Source organism: Diceros bicornis, chromosome 36, assembly GCF_020826845.1.
Source record: "Diceros bicornis minor isolate mBicDic1 chromosome 36, mDicBic1.mat.cur, whole genome shotgun sequence".
NCBI classification, from domain to species: domain Eukaryota; kingdom Metazoa; phylum Chordata; class Mammalia; order Perissodactyla; family Rhinocerotidae; genus Diceros; species Diceros bicornis.
Window position 1 is genome coordinate 19,585,152 of NC_080775.1, and position 16,643 is coordinate 19,601,794.

A 16,643-nucleotide genomic window follows, 5' to 3' on the forward strand; every position below is an offset into this window, starting at 1 on the left:
TTTTTCAGTCTTTTTTATCTTTGCATTTCAGATTTGAAAGTTTCTATTGATATATCTTCAAGCTCACTGATTCTTTTGTCTGCTGTGGCCAGTCTATTGATGAGTCCATCAAAGGCATGCTTCATTTCTGTTAAAGCGTTTTGTTTTATTTCTAGCATTTCCTTTTGATTCTTTCTTAGAGTTTCCATCTCTCTGTTTACGTTATCCATCTGTTCTTGCATATTGTCCACTTTTTCCATTAGAACCCTTACCTTATGAATCATAGCTGTATTAAATTTACTGTCTGATAATTCTAACATCTCTACCATATTTAATCTGGTTCTGATGCATGCCCTGTCTTTTCAAACTGCATTTTTTGTCTTTTAGTATGCCTTGTAATTTTTTTGACAGCCTGACATGATGTACTGAATAGAAAGAATTAGGCCTGTAATGTGGAGTTTTATGTTCATCTGGCTACAGGTTAGTCTGTGTTTACTCTTTGCTATAACTATAGATATTAGAAACTATAATTTCCGCTGTTGTCTTATTTTTTTTTTTTTAATCTTCTCTGTTGTCTTTGGCTTTCCATAGAAATTTCTTCCTAAATAATGTCTGAAACATGCTGTTCTTTCAGTTGTATTTCCCTCTTATTACACAGAAGCCTACTTATGTGTTGTTAAGTTGTGTGGTGAGGGAAACCTTTCTACAGGCCTATGATTAGATCTCAGTCTTTTAGTGAGTCCTTTAGTACTCCTAGGTTGTATCTTTCACAATTGCCTCTCAGTTGTTTTTTTTTTCCCCTCCTTAGGTAAGACAGGAGGGCTAGAGGTGGCTGGGATTGGTTATTTCTCTTCCCCTACATGGAAAGCTACCAAGGGCTAGAGTTGGGTATTTTCCTTCCTCCAATTGGGTTAGGCTCTGCTAAACCCCAGTAAATTGGGCTCTCTTTAAATAGCTTGTCTTGAAGTCAGGTCTTGTTAAGAAGAACAGAATACTCTGCGTCTATTTCAAAGTAGCTACTTTTTCCCTCCTCCTGCCAATAATTTGAGGGGATTTTTCTCTGATTTTCACTATGAGAACCTGATAGTGCTCCTGAAGGTCAAACTCACAAAAGTATGGGATCCCTCTGAGAATGTTTAACTTTGAAATTTGTCCACAGTGAGCTTCCAGCAATTCATCAACTACAGTTTAGATTTTCCTACCACACTACCAGTTTCTATAGGGGTTTCTGTCCCTGGGCTTCTGCTCTGGTAAGTTCTGATTCTCAGAGTCCACTTATGTCTCTCTCCAGTTTAGGGGGTAGTAATCATTATTGCCCTGTGACCTCAATTCTCCAATGGATCTAAGAAAAGTTGTTTGTTTTCAGTTCATTCAGCTTTTTTCTTGTTGTGAGGAACAGAGTGAGAACTTCCAAGCTCCCTACATGCCATACTGGAGACTGGAATTCTGTTCTGTATACATGTAATGAATCATTTAATCTCTCTCCATATCTCTAATTCCAGATCTGTAGAGGGCAGTCAGTAGTCTTACTCTACACCCACACATGTATTAGGGTTCATATAACATAATATATGTGAATGTGCTAAATTTTTATTCATATGGGCAACATTGTAGTTATGTCTATCTTTTGTTAAATTAGCTTAAAACCTATAACCTCTTCTTTTTGAGGAAAATTTCCCTTTCCATTATTTTTTACTTTTCCTTTCTTTTTATGTAAAATGTGAGTGTTTTCACATGAAACCATGAGAACCTGTGCACTGCTAAGGATTAAGTGTAGCTCAGTTCATTGCTTTGCCCTATCAGTGGTGATTAAAGAGCAGACTCCTAGCAGAACAGGTGAGAATATCTGGGGACAAAGTAAAGCCAAGGTTTCCTCTGACTGATGCATTTCACCCACTAACTTTAATGAGATAAATACATAATGAAATGGATAAGGTGTTTCTGATATCCAGAAGTGTCCATTCAGAGTCTCTAAATCAGGACTAGTGAATTGCCTTCAATGTTGTAGGTACGTGGAGCTTCTGACTAGCTGCAGGAGAGGAACTTCAGGAAAAGCTACTAATCGATTTCTTTCACTTTTTCACCTGGATAACCTAGATACATGGATATTACTGAAGTAGCTGATATCTAATATCCATACTATCCTGGAATTTAATAATTAACACTCATATTTTCTACTACCTCTTCATATCTGTTGTTTAATGTTTTCTTCCAAAAGAATATTCATTCTAAATAAATGCTGAGTTGTTTCCTCAAAAAACTTAATATAAATTTTACTGGCTAATATAATATTTGTATTTATATAATATTATTTTATTCTGACTGTATTTTGATTTAGCAATTTTTCAAGTTTTTCCAGCCTTTGATTATGTTATCAGCTTTAAATATAATGTAACCTTGATTATAATATATAAACTTCATTATAATATATTATGTTTATTTATATATTCTTCAAATCCATATTATTATTATTTTTTTGTGTGTGTGAGGAGGACCAGCCCTGAGCTAACATCCAATGCCAATCCTCCTCTTTTTTTTTGCTGAGGAAGACTGGCCCTGGGCTAACATCCATGCCCATCTTCCTCCACTCTATACGGGACACCGCCACAGCATGGCCCAACAAGCGGTGCGTCGGTGCACACCCGGGATCCGAACCGGCGAACTCTGGGCCGCCACAGCGGAACGCGCGCACCCAACCGCTTGCGCCACCGGGCCGGCCCCGAAATCCATTTTATTTTTATGATAAAAATCAGGATAAAAATAATTGTTTCATAATATATGACAATTATTGACAATATTATATTAAGGATATGTATTCACCCAAAATTTAGAATATCAAAATAGAAGTAGCCCAATTATTCATCCAGCAGTCGATTTTTTAGAAAGCTATTTCAAATAATAAGTTATTACTGCAACATGAATTGCTTTTCAGTAAAATGTGTGTAATGGAATACAAAATTAGAAACAAATAAAATTAGAATTTTCTTGTTGAGGTAGAATTGACATGTAACATATTAGTTTCAGGTGTACAGTGTCATGATTTGGTATTTGTATATATTGTGAAATGATCACCACAGTAAGTCTAGTTAACCATCACCAGACATAGTTATAAAATTTTTTTTCTTGTGATGAGAACTTTTAAGATCTACTCTCTTAGCAGCTTAAAATTAATTATGCATATATTTTTAGGATATTAGCCATTTTACTTTTTCAAAGTAATAGATGTTTTAAACATTTTTAAAATAAATTTTTTGCTGAGAGTTATCACAAAAAACTCTCAGGAGACAAGGAATATTATTTCTATTGAAAGACAAGAAATACATACTATAATTTTAGCCTTTAGTGGGTTTCCCATTGGCCATAAGTAAAACCCAGCATTAAATGGAGCCTTTAAATGATGCTCCTAGTTTTTCCTTTGGCCATTGTGGCTACAGAAACATTGACATAACAAGCAATTGTTCAATTTAACACATTGGTGGTATTATAAATACATGCGACTATTGAAACAACTCATGAACTTGTCAAAAGTTTCATTGAAATTAAGTACTGAGTGAGTGAAGTTGACGAGATTTAATTTGGACCGTAATAGGGTGAAATAGTGGTATAAGATAGGTAGACATCCATTGGAGAATTAATGCTCATGTAAATAAAACACATATACGCTAAGGTTTGGGGGAAAAAAAAACCCAGAAAGTATTGGGCTATATTTTCACGTAATTTGGTTTTCTGAACTGATTTTATCAGAAAAAGAATTACAAAATAAATACAATAAAGCTATTCCCTTTTAAATTTTTGTGTTGTAACCCAGAAAAAGGAGAGCTAAATTTAGTTTGATTTTGTAGAGTTATTCTGTTATCAAGTTGAATTGGAGACTTCATAGCTTTTTATTTTAATTTTTTTTAAAAATGGAGAAAATTTGCATGAATTTGAAAACTTAAGTATCCATCAAATCTTGGAGCTAAAGACTCTTTGGGATAAGTGCTTGCTTATGTGTGAGACTGGAAACAGTTAGCTGACACAAATTCCTTGCGTATTGAATCTTAGTTTATTTCATTTATTGAAAAATCAATATAAAAAGTGATTTTTGCTTAAGAAGTGTGTGCTTATCCAAAATGTTGGTGTTAAAGTCTCACTTTTCAGGTTTCCACACTCAGAAAGTTTTTCTACTTTTCTTTTATCTATTATCTTGATTTATTTTTGGTGTTTTGTTTAACTTCCATGAGCAGTTGAATTTCTGACTCAACCTTGGACTTTTTGTGGTAGCACACATTGGCAATATGCTTAATTTCTGGGTTTGGATTATTTGGTGGTTCTTAGTAATATTTCTGGAATGTCAATATAATATTGTATGTAACAGGATGAGTAGTATTATCATCTCCATATCATAGAATAAATTTTGGATAAATTTTTACTAGATAAATTATCTGTAGATAAATTTTGACGCTAAGAAAAAAGTGAGAAAGTAAGATTTTTCAGTAGAGAGAAATGTCATTGGACAAAAAGACTATTGCAATGGAATAAAATTACTATCCATGTGTTTTCTTTTCTCTAGGTCTTATTTTTCTTATGCAAAAGAAAGGGTTGTATAAGTGATTGCTGAAGTACATTATAAGCCATATATATGCGTATTTATAGCATCTAGGGAAATGATAACTGTAAAAGTTTGGTGCAAAAAGAGAATATAAAAAAAAATCTTTTCAATTTTACCTTTTTTGTTGTTTAAATATAGATTTTTGTGAAGAGCATTAGGAAATGGCAGTTTTTATTTTGTTTTGAATTGGTTTTACTGTTTAAAAAAATAATTAGAACTTGCATCGTGGTTGGTTTCAAAGCTAACTCTATTTCTATTTCACTTCTTGTATGTTGAATCTATTAGTCCTTGCACTTTAAAAAGTTCTGAATATTGATGTTAGTTAATTCAGGAAGATGTTCTGTCTGTCAAAATGTTAAATATTTTCTGCACATTACTTTGCTTTCTGAAATGACTTGTGTACTCTCATATTCATTTATTATGAGGATTGTCTTTATCTCCAGTAACACAACCTTAGTCAGACATGGGTGAAGTTCTTTTTTTTTTTCAGTAATTTTATTAAGATCATAATGGTTTATAACATTGTATAATTTTGGGTGTACATTATTATTTATCAATTTCTCAATAGACTTCATCATGCCCACCACCAGTAGTCTAATTTTTATCCCTAACCATACATGTGTGCCCCTTTACCCCTTTCACCCACCCTCCAACCCCCTTCCCCTCTGGTAACCACTAATCTGTTCACTTTATCCATGTATTTGTTTATCTTCCACATATGAGTGAAATCATGTAGTATTTGTCTTCTCTGTCTGGCTTATTTCACTTAACATCATACCCTCAAGGACCATCCATGTTGTTGCAAATAGGATGATTTTGCTTTTTTATGGCTGAGTAGTATTCCCTTGTATATATATACCACATATTCTTTATCCATTCATCCACAGAAGGGCAGTTGGGTTGCTTCCATATCTTAGCTATTGTGAATAATGCTATAGTGAACTTAGGATGCATAAATCTCTTTGGATCATTGAGTTCAAGTTCTTTGGATAAATACCCAGTAGTGGGATAGGTGGATCATATGGTATTTCTATTTTTAATATTTTGAAAAATCTCCATACTGTTTTCCATAGTGGCTGCACCAGTCAGCATTCCGGCCAGCAGTGCATGAGGGTTCCCTTTTCTCCACATTCTCTCCAATATTTGTTGTTTTTGTCTTGGTAATTATAGCCATTCTGACAGGTGTAAGGTGATATGTCAGTGTAGTTTTGATTTGCATTTCTCTAAAAGTGATGTTGAACATCGTTTCACGTGTCTGTTGGCCATCTGTATATTTTCTTTGGAGAAATGTTTGGTCACATCCTCTGCCCATTTTTTGATTGGGCTGTTTGTTTTTTTGTTGTTGAGTTGTATGAGTTCTTTATGTAGTTTAGAAATTAACCCCTTGTTGGATATATGATTTGCAAATATTTTCTCCCAGTTGGTGGGTTGTCTTTTCATTTTGTTCATGGTTTCCTTTGCCTTGCAGAAGCTTTTTAGTCTGATGTAGTCCCATTTGTTAATTTTTTCTTTTGTTTCCCTTGCCTGAGTAGACATGGTATTCAATGTCAAAGAGTGTACTGCCTATATTTTCTTTTAGGAGTTTTATGGTTTCAGGTCTTACATTCAAGTCTTTAATCCATTTTGAGTTAATTTTTGTGTATGGTGCAAGATAATGGTCTACTTTCATTCTTTTGCATGTGGCTGTCCAGTTTTCTGAACACTGTTTATTGAAGAGAATTTCCTTTCTCCATTGTAAGTTCTTGACTCCTTTGTTGAAGATTAACTGTCCATAGGTGTGTGGTTTTATTTCTGGGCTTTCAGTTCTGTTCCATTGATCTGTGTGTCTGTGTTTGTGCCAGTACCATGCTGTTTTGATTACTATAGCTTTGCAGTATATTTTGAAGTCCTGGATTGTGATGCCGCTAGCTTTGTTTCTTCTCAGGATTGCTTTAGCTATAAATTTTAGGATTCCTTGTTCTATTTCCATGAAGAATGTCTTGGAATTTTGATTGGAATTGCACTGAATCTATAGATTGCTTTAGGTAGTATGGTCCATGGCCGTACCACCCTGAACATGCCTGATCTCGTCCAGATGAAGTTCTTTAGCAAAGAAAATTTCTGGTTGTACACCTCCTCCATCTTTTTAGATGCTTGAGATGGTGAAAATTTTTGACCCTGTCGAATTTCATACACAGAAATTGATATGACAAAGTCTAATTAACCAAATAAAATATAACACCCATAGTCTCACTTTATCACCACAGTTTGTACATATAGAAAATATTATAGTCAAGGTGTTGAGCTGTCACACTGCCAGACTTCATTCTTTCATGAACAACTTAGATGCCCATATACCTCTTAACATGCAAACCATAAAGAGTTGCTTTTTCTCTCTTTTGTTTTTTCCCCATTATTAGGTGTATATCATTGAGGAATCTGGACTAAACATCCTGGTATTGTCAGTGATTGGCAATAAAAGAATTGGTTGGAGGTACGCACATGCACCTCTCTCCAGTAACAGTCCATTTAAGGTGGCATTTGAAGCTGATTTGGCTGGAAATGAGGACATCTTTATTGCCCTTGATGACATCTCCTTTACTCCAGAATGTGTATTTGGAGGTAAGTGATTCCTTCAGAAAATGGGATGTACAAGTACTGTTTTTAATATCTAAATATAGAAGAATTGAGAATGAGGAACTGCATTGTTTTCCAGGTCCAATCCTACTCATACGTTGAAGAAAGAGCATTATATGTTGTAGGAGGTAAAGTTTTTCTGCCTGTGAAACTTTACCATGAAATTTTCATGCCCTCCAGGCAACAAAATTACTTTGAAGTTGTTTAAGAAACCCGAGGCAATTTAGTTCCATTAATATAGCTTTATTGGCTACGTTTTTTATTTCCAAATGTTTGCAATAACTGCACAAGATAAAGATCCCTCTGGTCACTTATCATTTTCCAGACTGTCTTTTCCATCCATGTTAGCTTTGCCCCTCCATGGCCATTTATTTCCTTTTTGCTAACTGTTTCTACTCTACAATCTAGAATTCTCATTCTATTGCATAAGGAAAACAAAAGCCTTGTCATTAACTCCTTTTCTAAGAAATCATGCTCTTAACTGAAATCTGCATTTCTGCTGCGTAAGATGCTTCTACTTAAGTGGCTATATTTTGTCTTATAAAGTCTTCAAATTTTCAATGTTAGATAGTAGGGTCATTGTCTTTCTAGCTACTTGATGCCTCTTTCAAAATTTTGTTCTTACAGCCTTATTCAAAAGTTTCTTCTCTTTCAAGGCCATACATGTGTGTTCTTATTCTTCTCATGGTTTTCCTCTGTATCCTAAATAGTGGGCAATCTCAACTTCCAAGTGATTCAGCCTATATAAAACATTGACTTCTTTGAGGCTAGTCACCTTCATAAATATTTTTCCTCATTAACCAACTCTCATAGTCACCTTCTGGACCTTATCATCTCCTCTGAAAATTTAGAGTTGAAAATCTCATCTAATCGTTATGTTCTCTACTTCTTGATTACTCCTCTTACACTTGTTTTCCAACATAATTAAAAAGAAAAAATATAATTCTAGATACTTAATGCTTCCTGCTTTTTCTCATAGAACAGCCTCTTAATACTTTTTTCCATAAAATCCCAGATTTAATGATCTAACACCTCAATTCCATTCTCAATCAGCACTTTGAATTCTGTTATGTCCTATGTTTTCATTTTTACATAAATTTTTGGTCCTAATTATGTGCCAGGCACTCTGCTAAGTACTTTGCATGTAGTAACATGTTTATTTGTCAGACTATCCCTGAGAATAGATACAAGTATCCAGCTCATGTTTGGTCATAATGGCTCTATCTATCTTTGAAATTGAGTTACTGTAAGCATTTGTATTTTCCAAACTGCTGCTGGTCATGCTTATTGGGACCACTAATAATTTTGGTTTGTTACCTTAGCTAGGAACTCAAGGGTCCGAGACACATGTTTCCCATTCCCTGGCACTGCTTTTCTACAACAGTCCTCAAATCCTCCAGCCACTCCCTTGAATGATCTTCACTCTGCCGTTGTTCTTATATCGTTTGACTAGAAAATAGAGCCGTTTTGTGATAAACTCCCTTAACTTTCTCTTTTCCACCTCCAAATGTGCCTGCATCTACAACAGAACTCTTTTTGTCACCATTAGCCTCAGGAAAAAACCCCACACGTTTCTAAGAGTAAACGTCTGTTCTTGGTCACTTCCTTTCTCAACTTCTCCCAGTTATTGTTCCATCCAAGTATTCTCTGTCCTACATCTTCGGTTTCTTTCCTTTCACCACTTGTTCTTAGCTCTGGTCACACACACACACGTACATGTATATATACATATATACATAATTTCCCACTAATTTTGAGCTCCTCAAGAGAAAGAAGAGCTTGTCTCTTTCATCCCCAGAGCCTAACACAAGGACTCTGAAATTTGGGCTGAAAAATTACTATTATTTTAAATAATAACAATTATAACTGATTGTGTGAGCAGCAATACTAACATTTGCCTAAATATAAGCTGGTTCTTGCCCACTATGTTATAGAACAGAATCTACTGCCAAGGATGATTTAAAAAACCAGTAAAACCTTTGCCATTGAACTGTGAACTGTCTTCTTTTTGTAACTTTATGTAATATCAAGTGCCTCCACCAACCGCCCATTTTTACAGCAATGCTTCACTGTTGATTCAGGAAGGTGCTTTTAGAAAACCATCAATTAAGCCAGTGTTTCTCAAACTGGGATATGCAGACCCCCATAGTGACATGCCAGGGAGGGTGCAATACCAGACAACCTGATACAACTTCATTGGATTTACTTGAAGTTTGGGAGAGAAAAGGTGCATAAGTATTATGTGACATTTGGAGTAAACACAAAGCTACTTGTAGACTGGAATGCCAAGGATAAGCATAAAGCTTTAAAGAAATTTTGATCCATTAGGGCTAGTACTAATACCCTCTTCTCTGTACTTTGTGTTACTATGATGGAAAAGCTGGAAGAGTGCTTTGAGTAGATGATTCAACCATTGAAAAAACGTGCCATAGAATAGACAATATTCATAATATTTTGGTGACTGTAAAATGTATCGCCAATAAAAGACATAAAATATACAAGCATGTATTGCTAAATGTAGAGAAATGATACAGAAAGGTATAAAACCAATTTTAATAAGTTATGTATATAAAAAGTATCTGTCTATAAAGCTGTAAAAACATTAAAAATATAGTAATATCTGTCTCTGAGAAATAGAAATATGAATGATTTTTATTTGTTTCTTGGTATTTTTTCTGTTTTTATAAATGAATGCTCAGAACTGTATTGTTTGTAATTGGGAAAAAATAATAACGTTACTTTATTAAAAAAAGTTATAAAATCATGATACGTACAGTCGGGAATTAGATATTTTTTGACTAATTGTTTTAACCTTTCCATAACTGAAATTATTTGTAAGAATTAATATGGGAGCTATAGCATAGACTGTTTTGTTATTTTCAATCATGCATTTTTTCAAATAGCTATTAAAATAAATAACAGTTTTGGAAACTCTTCTAGAAATGTGAAAACAGATTACACATTAGCTCTTTTTACTTGCCAAGGTTAGGAAACATCAGGCAGATTAACCTTTACGGGTGAGCTGTTCTTACAGTAGTTCAGTCATCTGATTTTTCTATAACTGTGCTAGGGTAAAAACTTTATACCATGTGAGAATGAGTCATTAGAATTAGTTATGTATTAGCATTTTTCTTCCAGTTGCCAGAACACAGCCAACAAACTCATGCAGAATTTTTTTCCAGCTTTATTGAAGTATACTTGACAAAAATTTTATATATTTAAGGTGTACAATGTGATGGTTTAATATACATATACTTTGTGAAATGATTACCACAATCAAGCTGATGAACATATGCATCATCCACATAATTACAGTTTTTTGTGTGTGTGGTGAGATTCATGGATTTATTTCTGAGCTCTCTATTCTGTTCCATTGGTCTATATGTCTGTTTTTATGCCACTATCATACTATTTTTAATTACTGTAGCTTTGTAAGATATTTTGAAATCAGAGAATGTGATGCCTCCATCTTTATTCTTCTTGCTCATGATTATTTTGGTTATTCTTCTGTGGATCCTTGTGAATTTTAGGATTTCTTTTTCCATTTCTGTAAAGAATGCCTTTGAGATTTTAACAGAGATTACATTGAATCTGTAGATCATCTTGAGCAGTATGGGCATTTTAAAAATACTAATTATTCCAATCCGTAAACACAGGATATCTTTCCATTATCTGTGTCTTCTTTAATTTTCTTCATCAATTTTCAGTGTACAAGTCTTTCGCCTCTTTGGTTAAGTTTATTCCTAAATATTTCATTCTTTTTGTTGCTATTGTGAATGAGATGGTTTTCCTAATTTCCTTTTCAGATAGTTCATTGTTCTTGTACAGAAATGGAACTGATTTTTGTATGTTGATTTTGCATACTGCAACTTGACTGAATTCATTTATTAGTCCTAAAACTTTTTTTGTGGGGTCTTTAGGGTTTTCTATATGTCTAATTATGCCATCTGCAAATAATGTAATTTTACTTCTTCCTTTCCAATTTGGGTGCCTTTTATTTTTTTTCTTGACTAATTGCTCTGCCTAGGACTTCCAGTAAGTACTATGTTGAATAGAAGTGTTGAGAGTGGGTATCTTTGCCTTGTGCCAGATCTTAGCAGGAAAGTTTTCCATTTTTGCTCATAGATTATGATGTTAACTGTGTGGGCTTTTCGTACATAGCCTTTATTGTGTTGAGATAAGTTTCTTCTATATCTATTTTGTTGAGAGTATTAATCTTGAATCGATGTGAAACTTTGTCAAATGATTTTTGTGCATCTGTTGAGATGATCATGTGGATTTTTTCTTATAATTTGTTAATGTGGTTTATCACATTGATAAATTTGTGTATATTGAACCACCCTTGCATCCTAGGGATAAATCCAACCTGGTCGTGGTATATGACCCTTTTAATGTGCTGTTGAAGTCAGTTTTCTAGTAATTTATTGAGGATTTTCTGCATCTATGTTCATTAGGGATATTGACCTATAATTTTCTTTTCTTGTGGTGTCTTTGTCTGGCTCTGATAACAGGGTTATGCTGGCCTCATAAAATAAATTTGAAAGTGTTTCCTCTTCTATTTTTTGAAAGTGTGTAAAAAGGGTTGGTATAAGTTCTTCTTTGAATGTTTGGAAAATTCACCTATGAAGCCATCTGGTCCTGAACTTTTCTTTTAGGGGAGGTTTTTGATGACTGATTAAATCTCCTTCTTTGTTACTGGTCTGTTCAGGCTTTCTATTTCTTCTTGATTCAGTTTTGATAGGTTGTATATTTCTAGAAATTCATCCACTTTTTCTAGATTATACAATTTGTTGGCATATAATTGTTTATAATAGTCCCGTTTATATCTGAGTCATACATTGTAATGTCTCCTCTTTCATTTCTGATTTTATTTGAATCTCCTCCTTTTTTTCCTATTAAGTGCAGCTAAGAGTTTGTCAATCGTGTTTATTTTTTCATAAACACCAACTGTTAGTTTTGTTGATCATTTAAAATTGATTTTCTATTCTCTATTTGATTTTTTTCTGCTCTAATCTTTATTATTTCCTTTCTTCTGCTAACTTTGTCTTAGTTTGTTTTCTTTTTCTAGTTTCTTGAGGATTAAAGTTAGGTTGTTGATTTGAGATTGCTCTTCTTCCTTAATGTGGGCATTTATTGCTACACTTCCCTCTTAGTATTGCTTTTGCTCAATCCTATAATTTTTGGTACATTGTGTTTTCATTTTGTTTGTCTCAAGATGTTTTTTAAATTCCCTTTTGATTTCCTCTTTGACCCAATGATTCAAGAGTGTGTTGTTTGGTTTCCAAGTATTTGTGAATTGTCCTGTTTTCTTATGGTTATTGATTTCTAGTTTCATTCTGTTGTGTTTGGAAAAAATACTTGGAATTTCAATCTTTTGAATTTGTTTTGTGGCCTAATATATGATCTGTCCTGAAGAATGTTCCCCGTGTACTTGAGAAAAATGTGTATTCTTCTGCTGAATATATCATCCAACTCTCTCCCAGCCTGCAAAGGTTTGGCTGAGAAATCTGCTTGTTGCCTTATGGAGGTTCCCTTGTATGTGACAAGTGATTTTGCTCTTGCTGTTTTCAAAATTCTTTGTCTTTGACTTTTGATGATTTAATTATAATGTGTCTCTGGGTAGTCTTCTTTGAGTTGATCATATTTGGAGATTTTTGAAATTTATGAACCTGGATTTCTATATCCTTCCCAAGATTTGGGAAATTTTCAGCCATTATTTCTTTAAATAAGATTTTTGCTCCTTTCTCACTCTCTTCTCCTTCTGGGAATCATGTATTGTATACATTGATTCATTTGGTAATATACCATAAATCCCATAGGCTTTCATCATTCTTTTTCATTCTCTTTTTTTCTCTCTACGTACTGGATAATTGAAATGACTTGTCTTCAATTTCACAGATTCTTTCTCCTGATTGATCATTTCTGTAATTGAAGCTCTCTATTGCATTTTTTTTTCATTTCATTTTTTATATTCTTAAACCTCAGAATTTCTGTTTAGTTCTTTTTTTTCTATTGGTTTTTTTTTTATGATTTATGTTGAACCTCTCATTTTGTTCATGCATTGTTTTTCTGATTTTGTTGAGTTATCTCTATGTGTTCTGTTGTGGCTCACAGAGCTTCCTTAAATCAATTACACTCATGCATCATTTAGTGATGGGGATACATTCTGCAAAATGTGTCTTAGGCATTTTCATCATTGTGCAAACATCATAGAGTGTACTTACACAAACCTAGATGGTATAGCCTACTACACACCTAGGCTATATGGTATAGCTTATTGCTCCTAGGCTATAAACCTGTACAGCATGTTACTGTACTGAATACCGTAGACAACTGTAACACAATAGTAAATATTTATGTATCTAAACATAGAAAATGTGCAGTAAAAATACAGTATAAAAGATAATAAATAGTAGAGCCATATAGGGCACTTACCAGGAATGGAGCTTGCAGGACTGGAAGTTGCTCTGGGTAAGTTGGTGAATGAGTGGTGAGTGAATGTGAAGGCTGAGGACATTACTACACTCTGTCGTAGACTTTATAAACACTATACACTTAGGCTACACTAAATTTCATTTAAAAATATTTTTCTTTCTTCAATAATAAATTAATCTTAGCTTATTATAACTTTTTTACTTGAAAACCTTTTTAATTTTAAAGAAATATCATACACATTGTATAGCTGAAAAAATATTTTATTTCTTTATATCCTTATTCTATAAGCTTTTTACTATTTTTAAAAATTTTTATTTTTTTTTTACTTTTAAAACTTTTTTGTTAAAATGTAAGACACAAACACACACATTAGCCTAGGCCTACACAATATCACTGTCTTCCACCTCCACATCTTGTCTTCAGGGGCAATAACATGCATGGAGTTGACGTCTCCTATGATAACATGCCTTCCTCTGGAATGCCTCCTGAAGGACCTACCTGAGGCTTTTCTTAAGGAGGTGTCACTCTTTTCAGAAATATGTCCATGGTGGTTTGCTTGGTTTGTTTCTTTTTCTCATCATAGATTTGCTTGTAAGCAGATAATGCACCATGAACATTCTTCTCTGTTAATGAAAACCTCTTAATGTTGGGGTCCATGTTTTCAAACTTTTTAAGGAGCTTGTGGAGGTCTATAAAAGTTTCTGCTACACCGTTTACTGTGAATTTTCTGGAGGGTTTTTCTTCCCCTGCCATTTTCTTTTCTCCTGCCTTTTCTCTTGTACAAAGTTATGAAGTTAGTAGGTGATAGGAATTTTTCAGCTCCATTATAATCTCATGGGACCACTGTTGTATATGTGGTCTGTCATTGACCAAAACATCATTACGTGGCACATGAGTATATTTTGAATTCTTTGTCAGGTAATTTGTATATATGCATTTCTTTCTGGTCAGTTACTGAAGATTTATTAGTTTCCTTTGGTGGTGTCATGTTTGCCTGATTCTTCATGATCCACGTAGCTTTGTGTTGATGTCCGTGCATTTTAAGGAGGAAACATCTCATCCTGTCTTTACAGACCAGTTTGGCAGGTAAAAGCATTCTCCTGCTGGGTCCCTGGACTGATAGGACTACCTTCAGGATCACAGTCAAGCAGGGCTAGAGCTAAGTCACATGGCTGCTGCCAGGTCCACAGTTGGGTCAACTATTAGCAGGCCTAAGACCAGTGGTGCAGTGGGTGTGGCTCCACTGTATTCCCAGAAAGATGAGACTGCCTTTGGGACCACAATCTGGTAGGACTTGAGCCAAGTCATGGGACCACTACTGAATCCACAATTGAATCTGCAGATTACAGGCCTGTTACCGGGCATGCGGATATGTGTGGCTCCCACTGTGTCCCTGAGTAGCCTCCTGCTGTATCCCTGGTGGGTCCCAGGGTATGCAGGACTGCCTCCATGACCACTGTAGAGCAGGGCTGTAGCTGGGTCACCGGGCTTCTTCAAGATCTGCAGTTGGATCTGAGATTGGTGGGCCTGTTACTGGGGGCGTGAATGGTGTGTCTCCCATCAGATCTCTGGGTGGGCCCCTGGGTGTGCAGGACTGCCTCCAGGACCATGGTAGAGCAAGGCTGTATCCAGGCCACAGGGCTGCTTCAGGATTTGCAGTCAGTTCTGAGGCCAGCAGGTCTGTTGCTGGGCATGTTGATACATGTGGCACTCGCCAGGTCCCTAAGGGTCAGATCTGTCTCCAGACTGTGGAAGAGCAGGGCTCAAGCCAGGTCACAGGGCTGCCTCAGGGACCACGGTCAGACTGAGGTCAATGGGCTTGTGACCAGGGGCACAGACAGGCATGACTCCCGCTGCTTCCTAGGCAAGCAGGATGAACCTCGGACTGCAGCAGAGCAGCGCTGAACTGAGTCACAGGACAGCTTCAGGGTCCACAGGGGACTGATGTTGGTGGGCCTGCTTCCAGAGGCAAAGATGGGTGTTGCTGGGTTCCTGTGTGGGCAGGACTGACTCGACTGCAGTAAAGCAGGGCTGGAGCTGGGTCACAGGGCTGCTTCAGGGACCGCAGCTGAGTCCAAGGTCAGTGGGCCTGTTACTAGGGGTACAGGTGGGCATGGCTCCTCCCAGGTCTCTTGGAAGATGGGACTGGTTGCAGGACTGTAGCCACGCAGGGCTGGAGATGAGTCCATTGAGGAACGGGGCTACTTTTGGTTTGTAGCTGGAACCACAATCAGTAAGCCTGCCGCCAGGGCATGGGTCTGCCTTCTCAAAGTGACTCTCCTTGGTCTTAGGCTTCACCAGGGTTTCACAACCTTCTACCTGGATCCTACAGCTCCCACAAAGGCAGTTTTGTCCATGGATGGCTGTCAGATTGTTGTCTGGCATGAGAGGGATGTGAGGTGGGAACCTCCTATTCTGCTATCTTTCTAATGTCACTCCTCATATAGAATTTTTAAAGCTTTCAAGAAGGAAAAAAATAGCAATAATATATTTTTGCCTCAGAAACACTTAGTAAAAATGATCTTTTAAGTGTTAGCACTTAGCAAGGAAAACTTAATTTTCCAGTAGTGCTGGATAAACGAAGCATTAATTTCACATAAGATTTAAAATTGATCAAATTTCAATAAATCTCTCTTCAAATTTTCTATTTTTATTGAATGAAAATGCCCAGAATGGGACACAGTTTTCTAGCGAAAACTAGTAGTAAAAAAATGCAAAAATTCTGGTAGTACAGGACTTGCTACAATGAATGTTTATTGAACAGAGCAAGAGAAAGAAGTTGAAATAGATTTTTCCAGTATTCATTTATGTGTGTTGTTCTTCACTCAGCCCTCAAAGAATGTGAAAAATTCTATACCAACAAAACTACTAGCTTTTTCTATATTTCCTTAGTTAACTCAGTCTAGATTAAATGAACTAAGGCAGCTAGATTAATTGGATAATATTCTCTATATACTAAGACATCTGGATTTTTACATTTAGCATACTAGATTTTTTTTGTCATGTCCAGATTAACATCCTA

At 35.5% G+C, this 16,643-nt stretch overlaps 1 protein-coding gene across 8 annotated transcripts in view; it reads left to right on the top strand.

Annotated features, from left to right (window-relative positions):
- The window catches only part of MALRD1 (MAM and LDL receptor class A domain containing 1), an 847,485-nt gene that overhangs the window by 695,523 nt on the left and 135,319 nt on the right, over positions 1–16,643 (top strand). For all 8 annotated transcript variants that reach the window (XM_058532519.1, XM_058532517.1, XM_058532520.1 and 5 more), the window contains one exon: positions 6,970–7,171. In XM_058532519.1, coding sequence (XP_058388502.1) covers positions 6,970–7,171 — 202 coding nt within the window. The remainder of the gene's footprint in view (positions 1–6,969; positions 7,172–16,643) is intronic.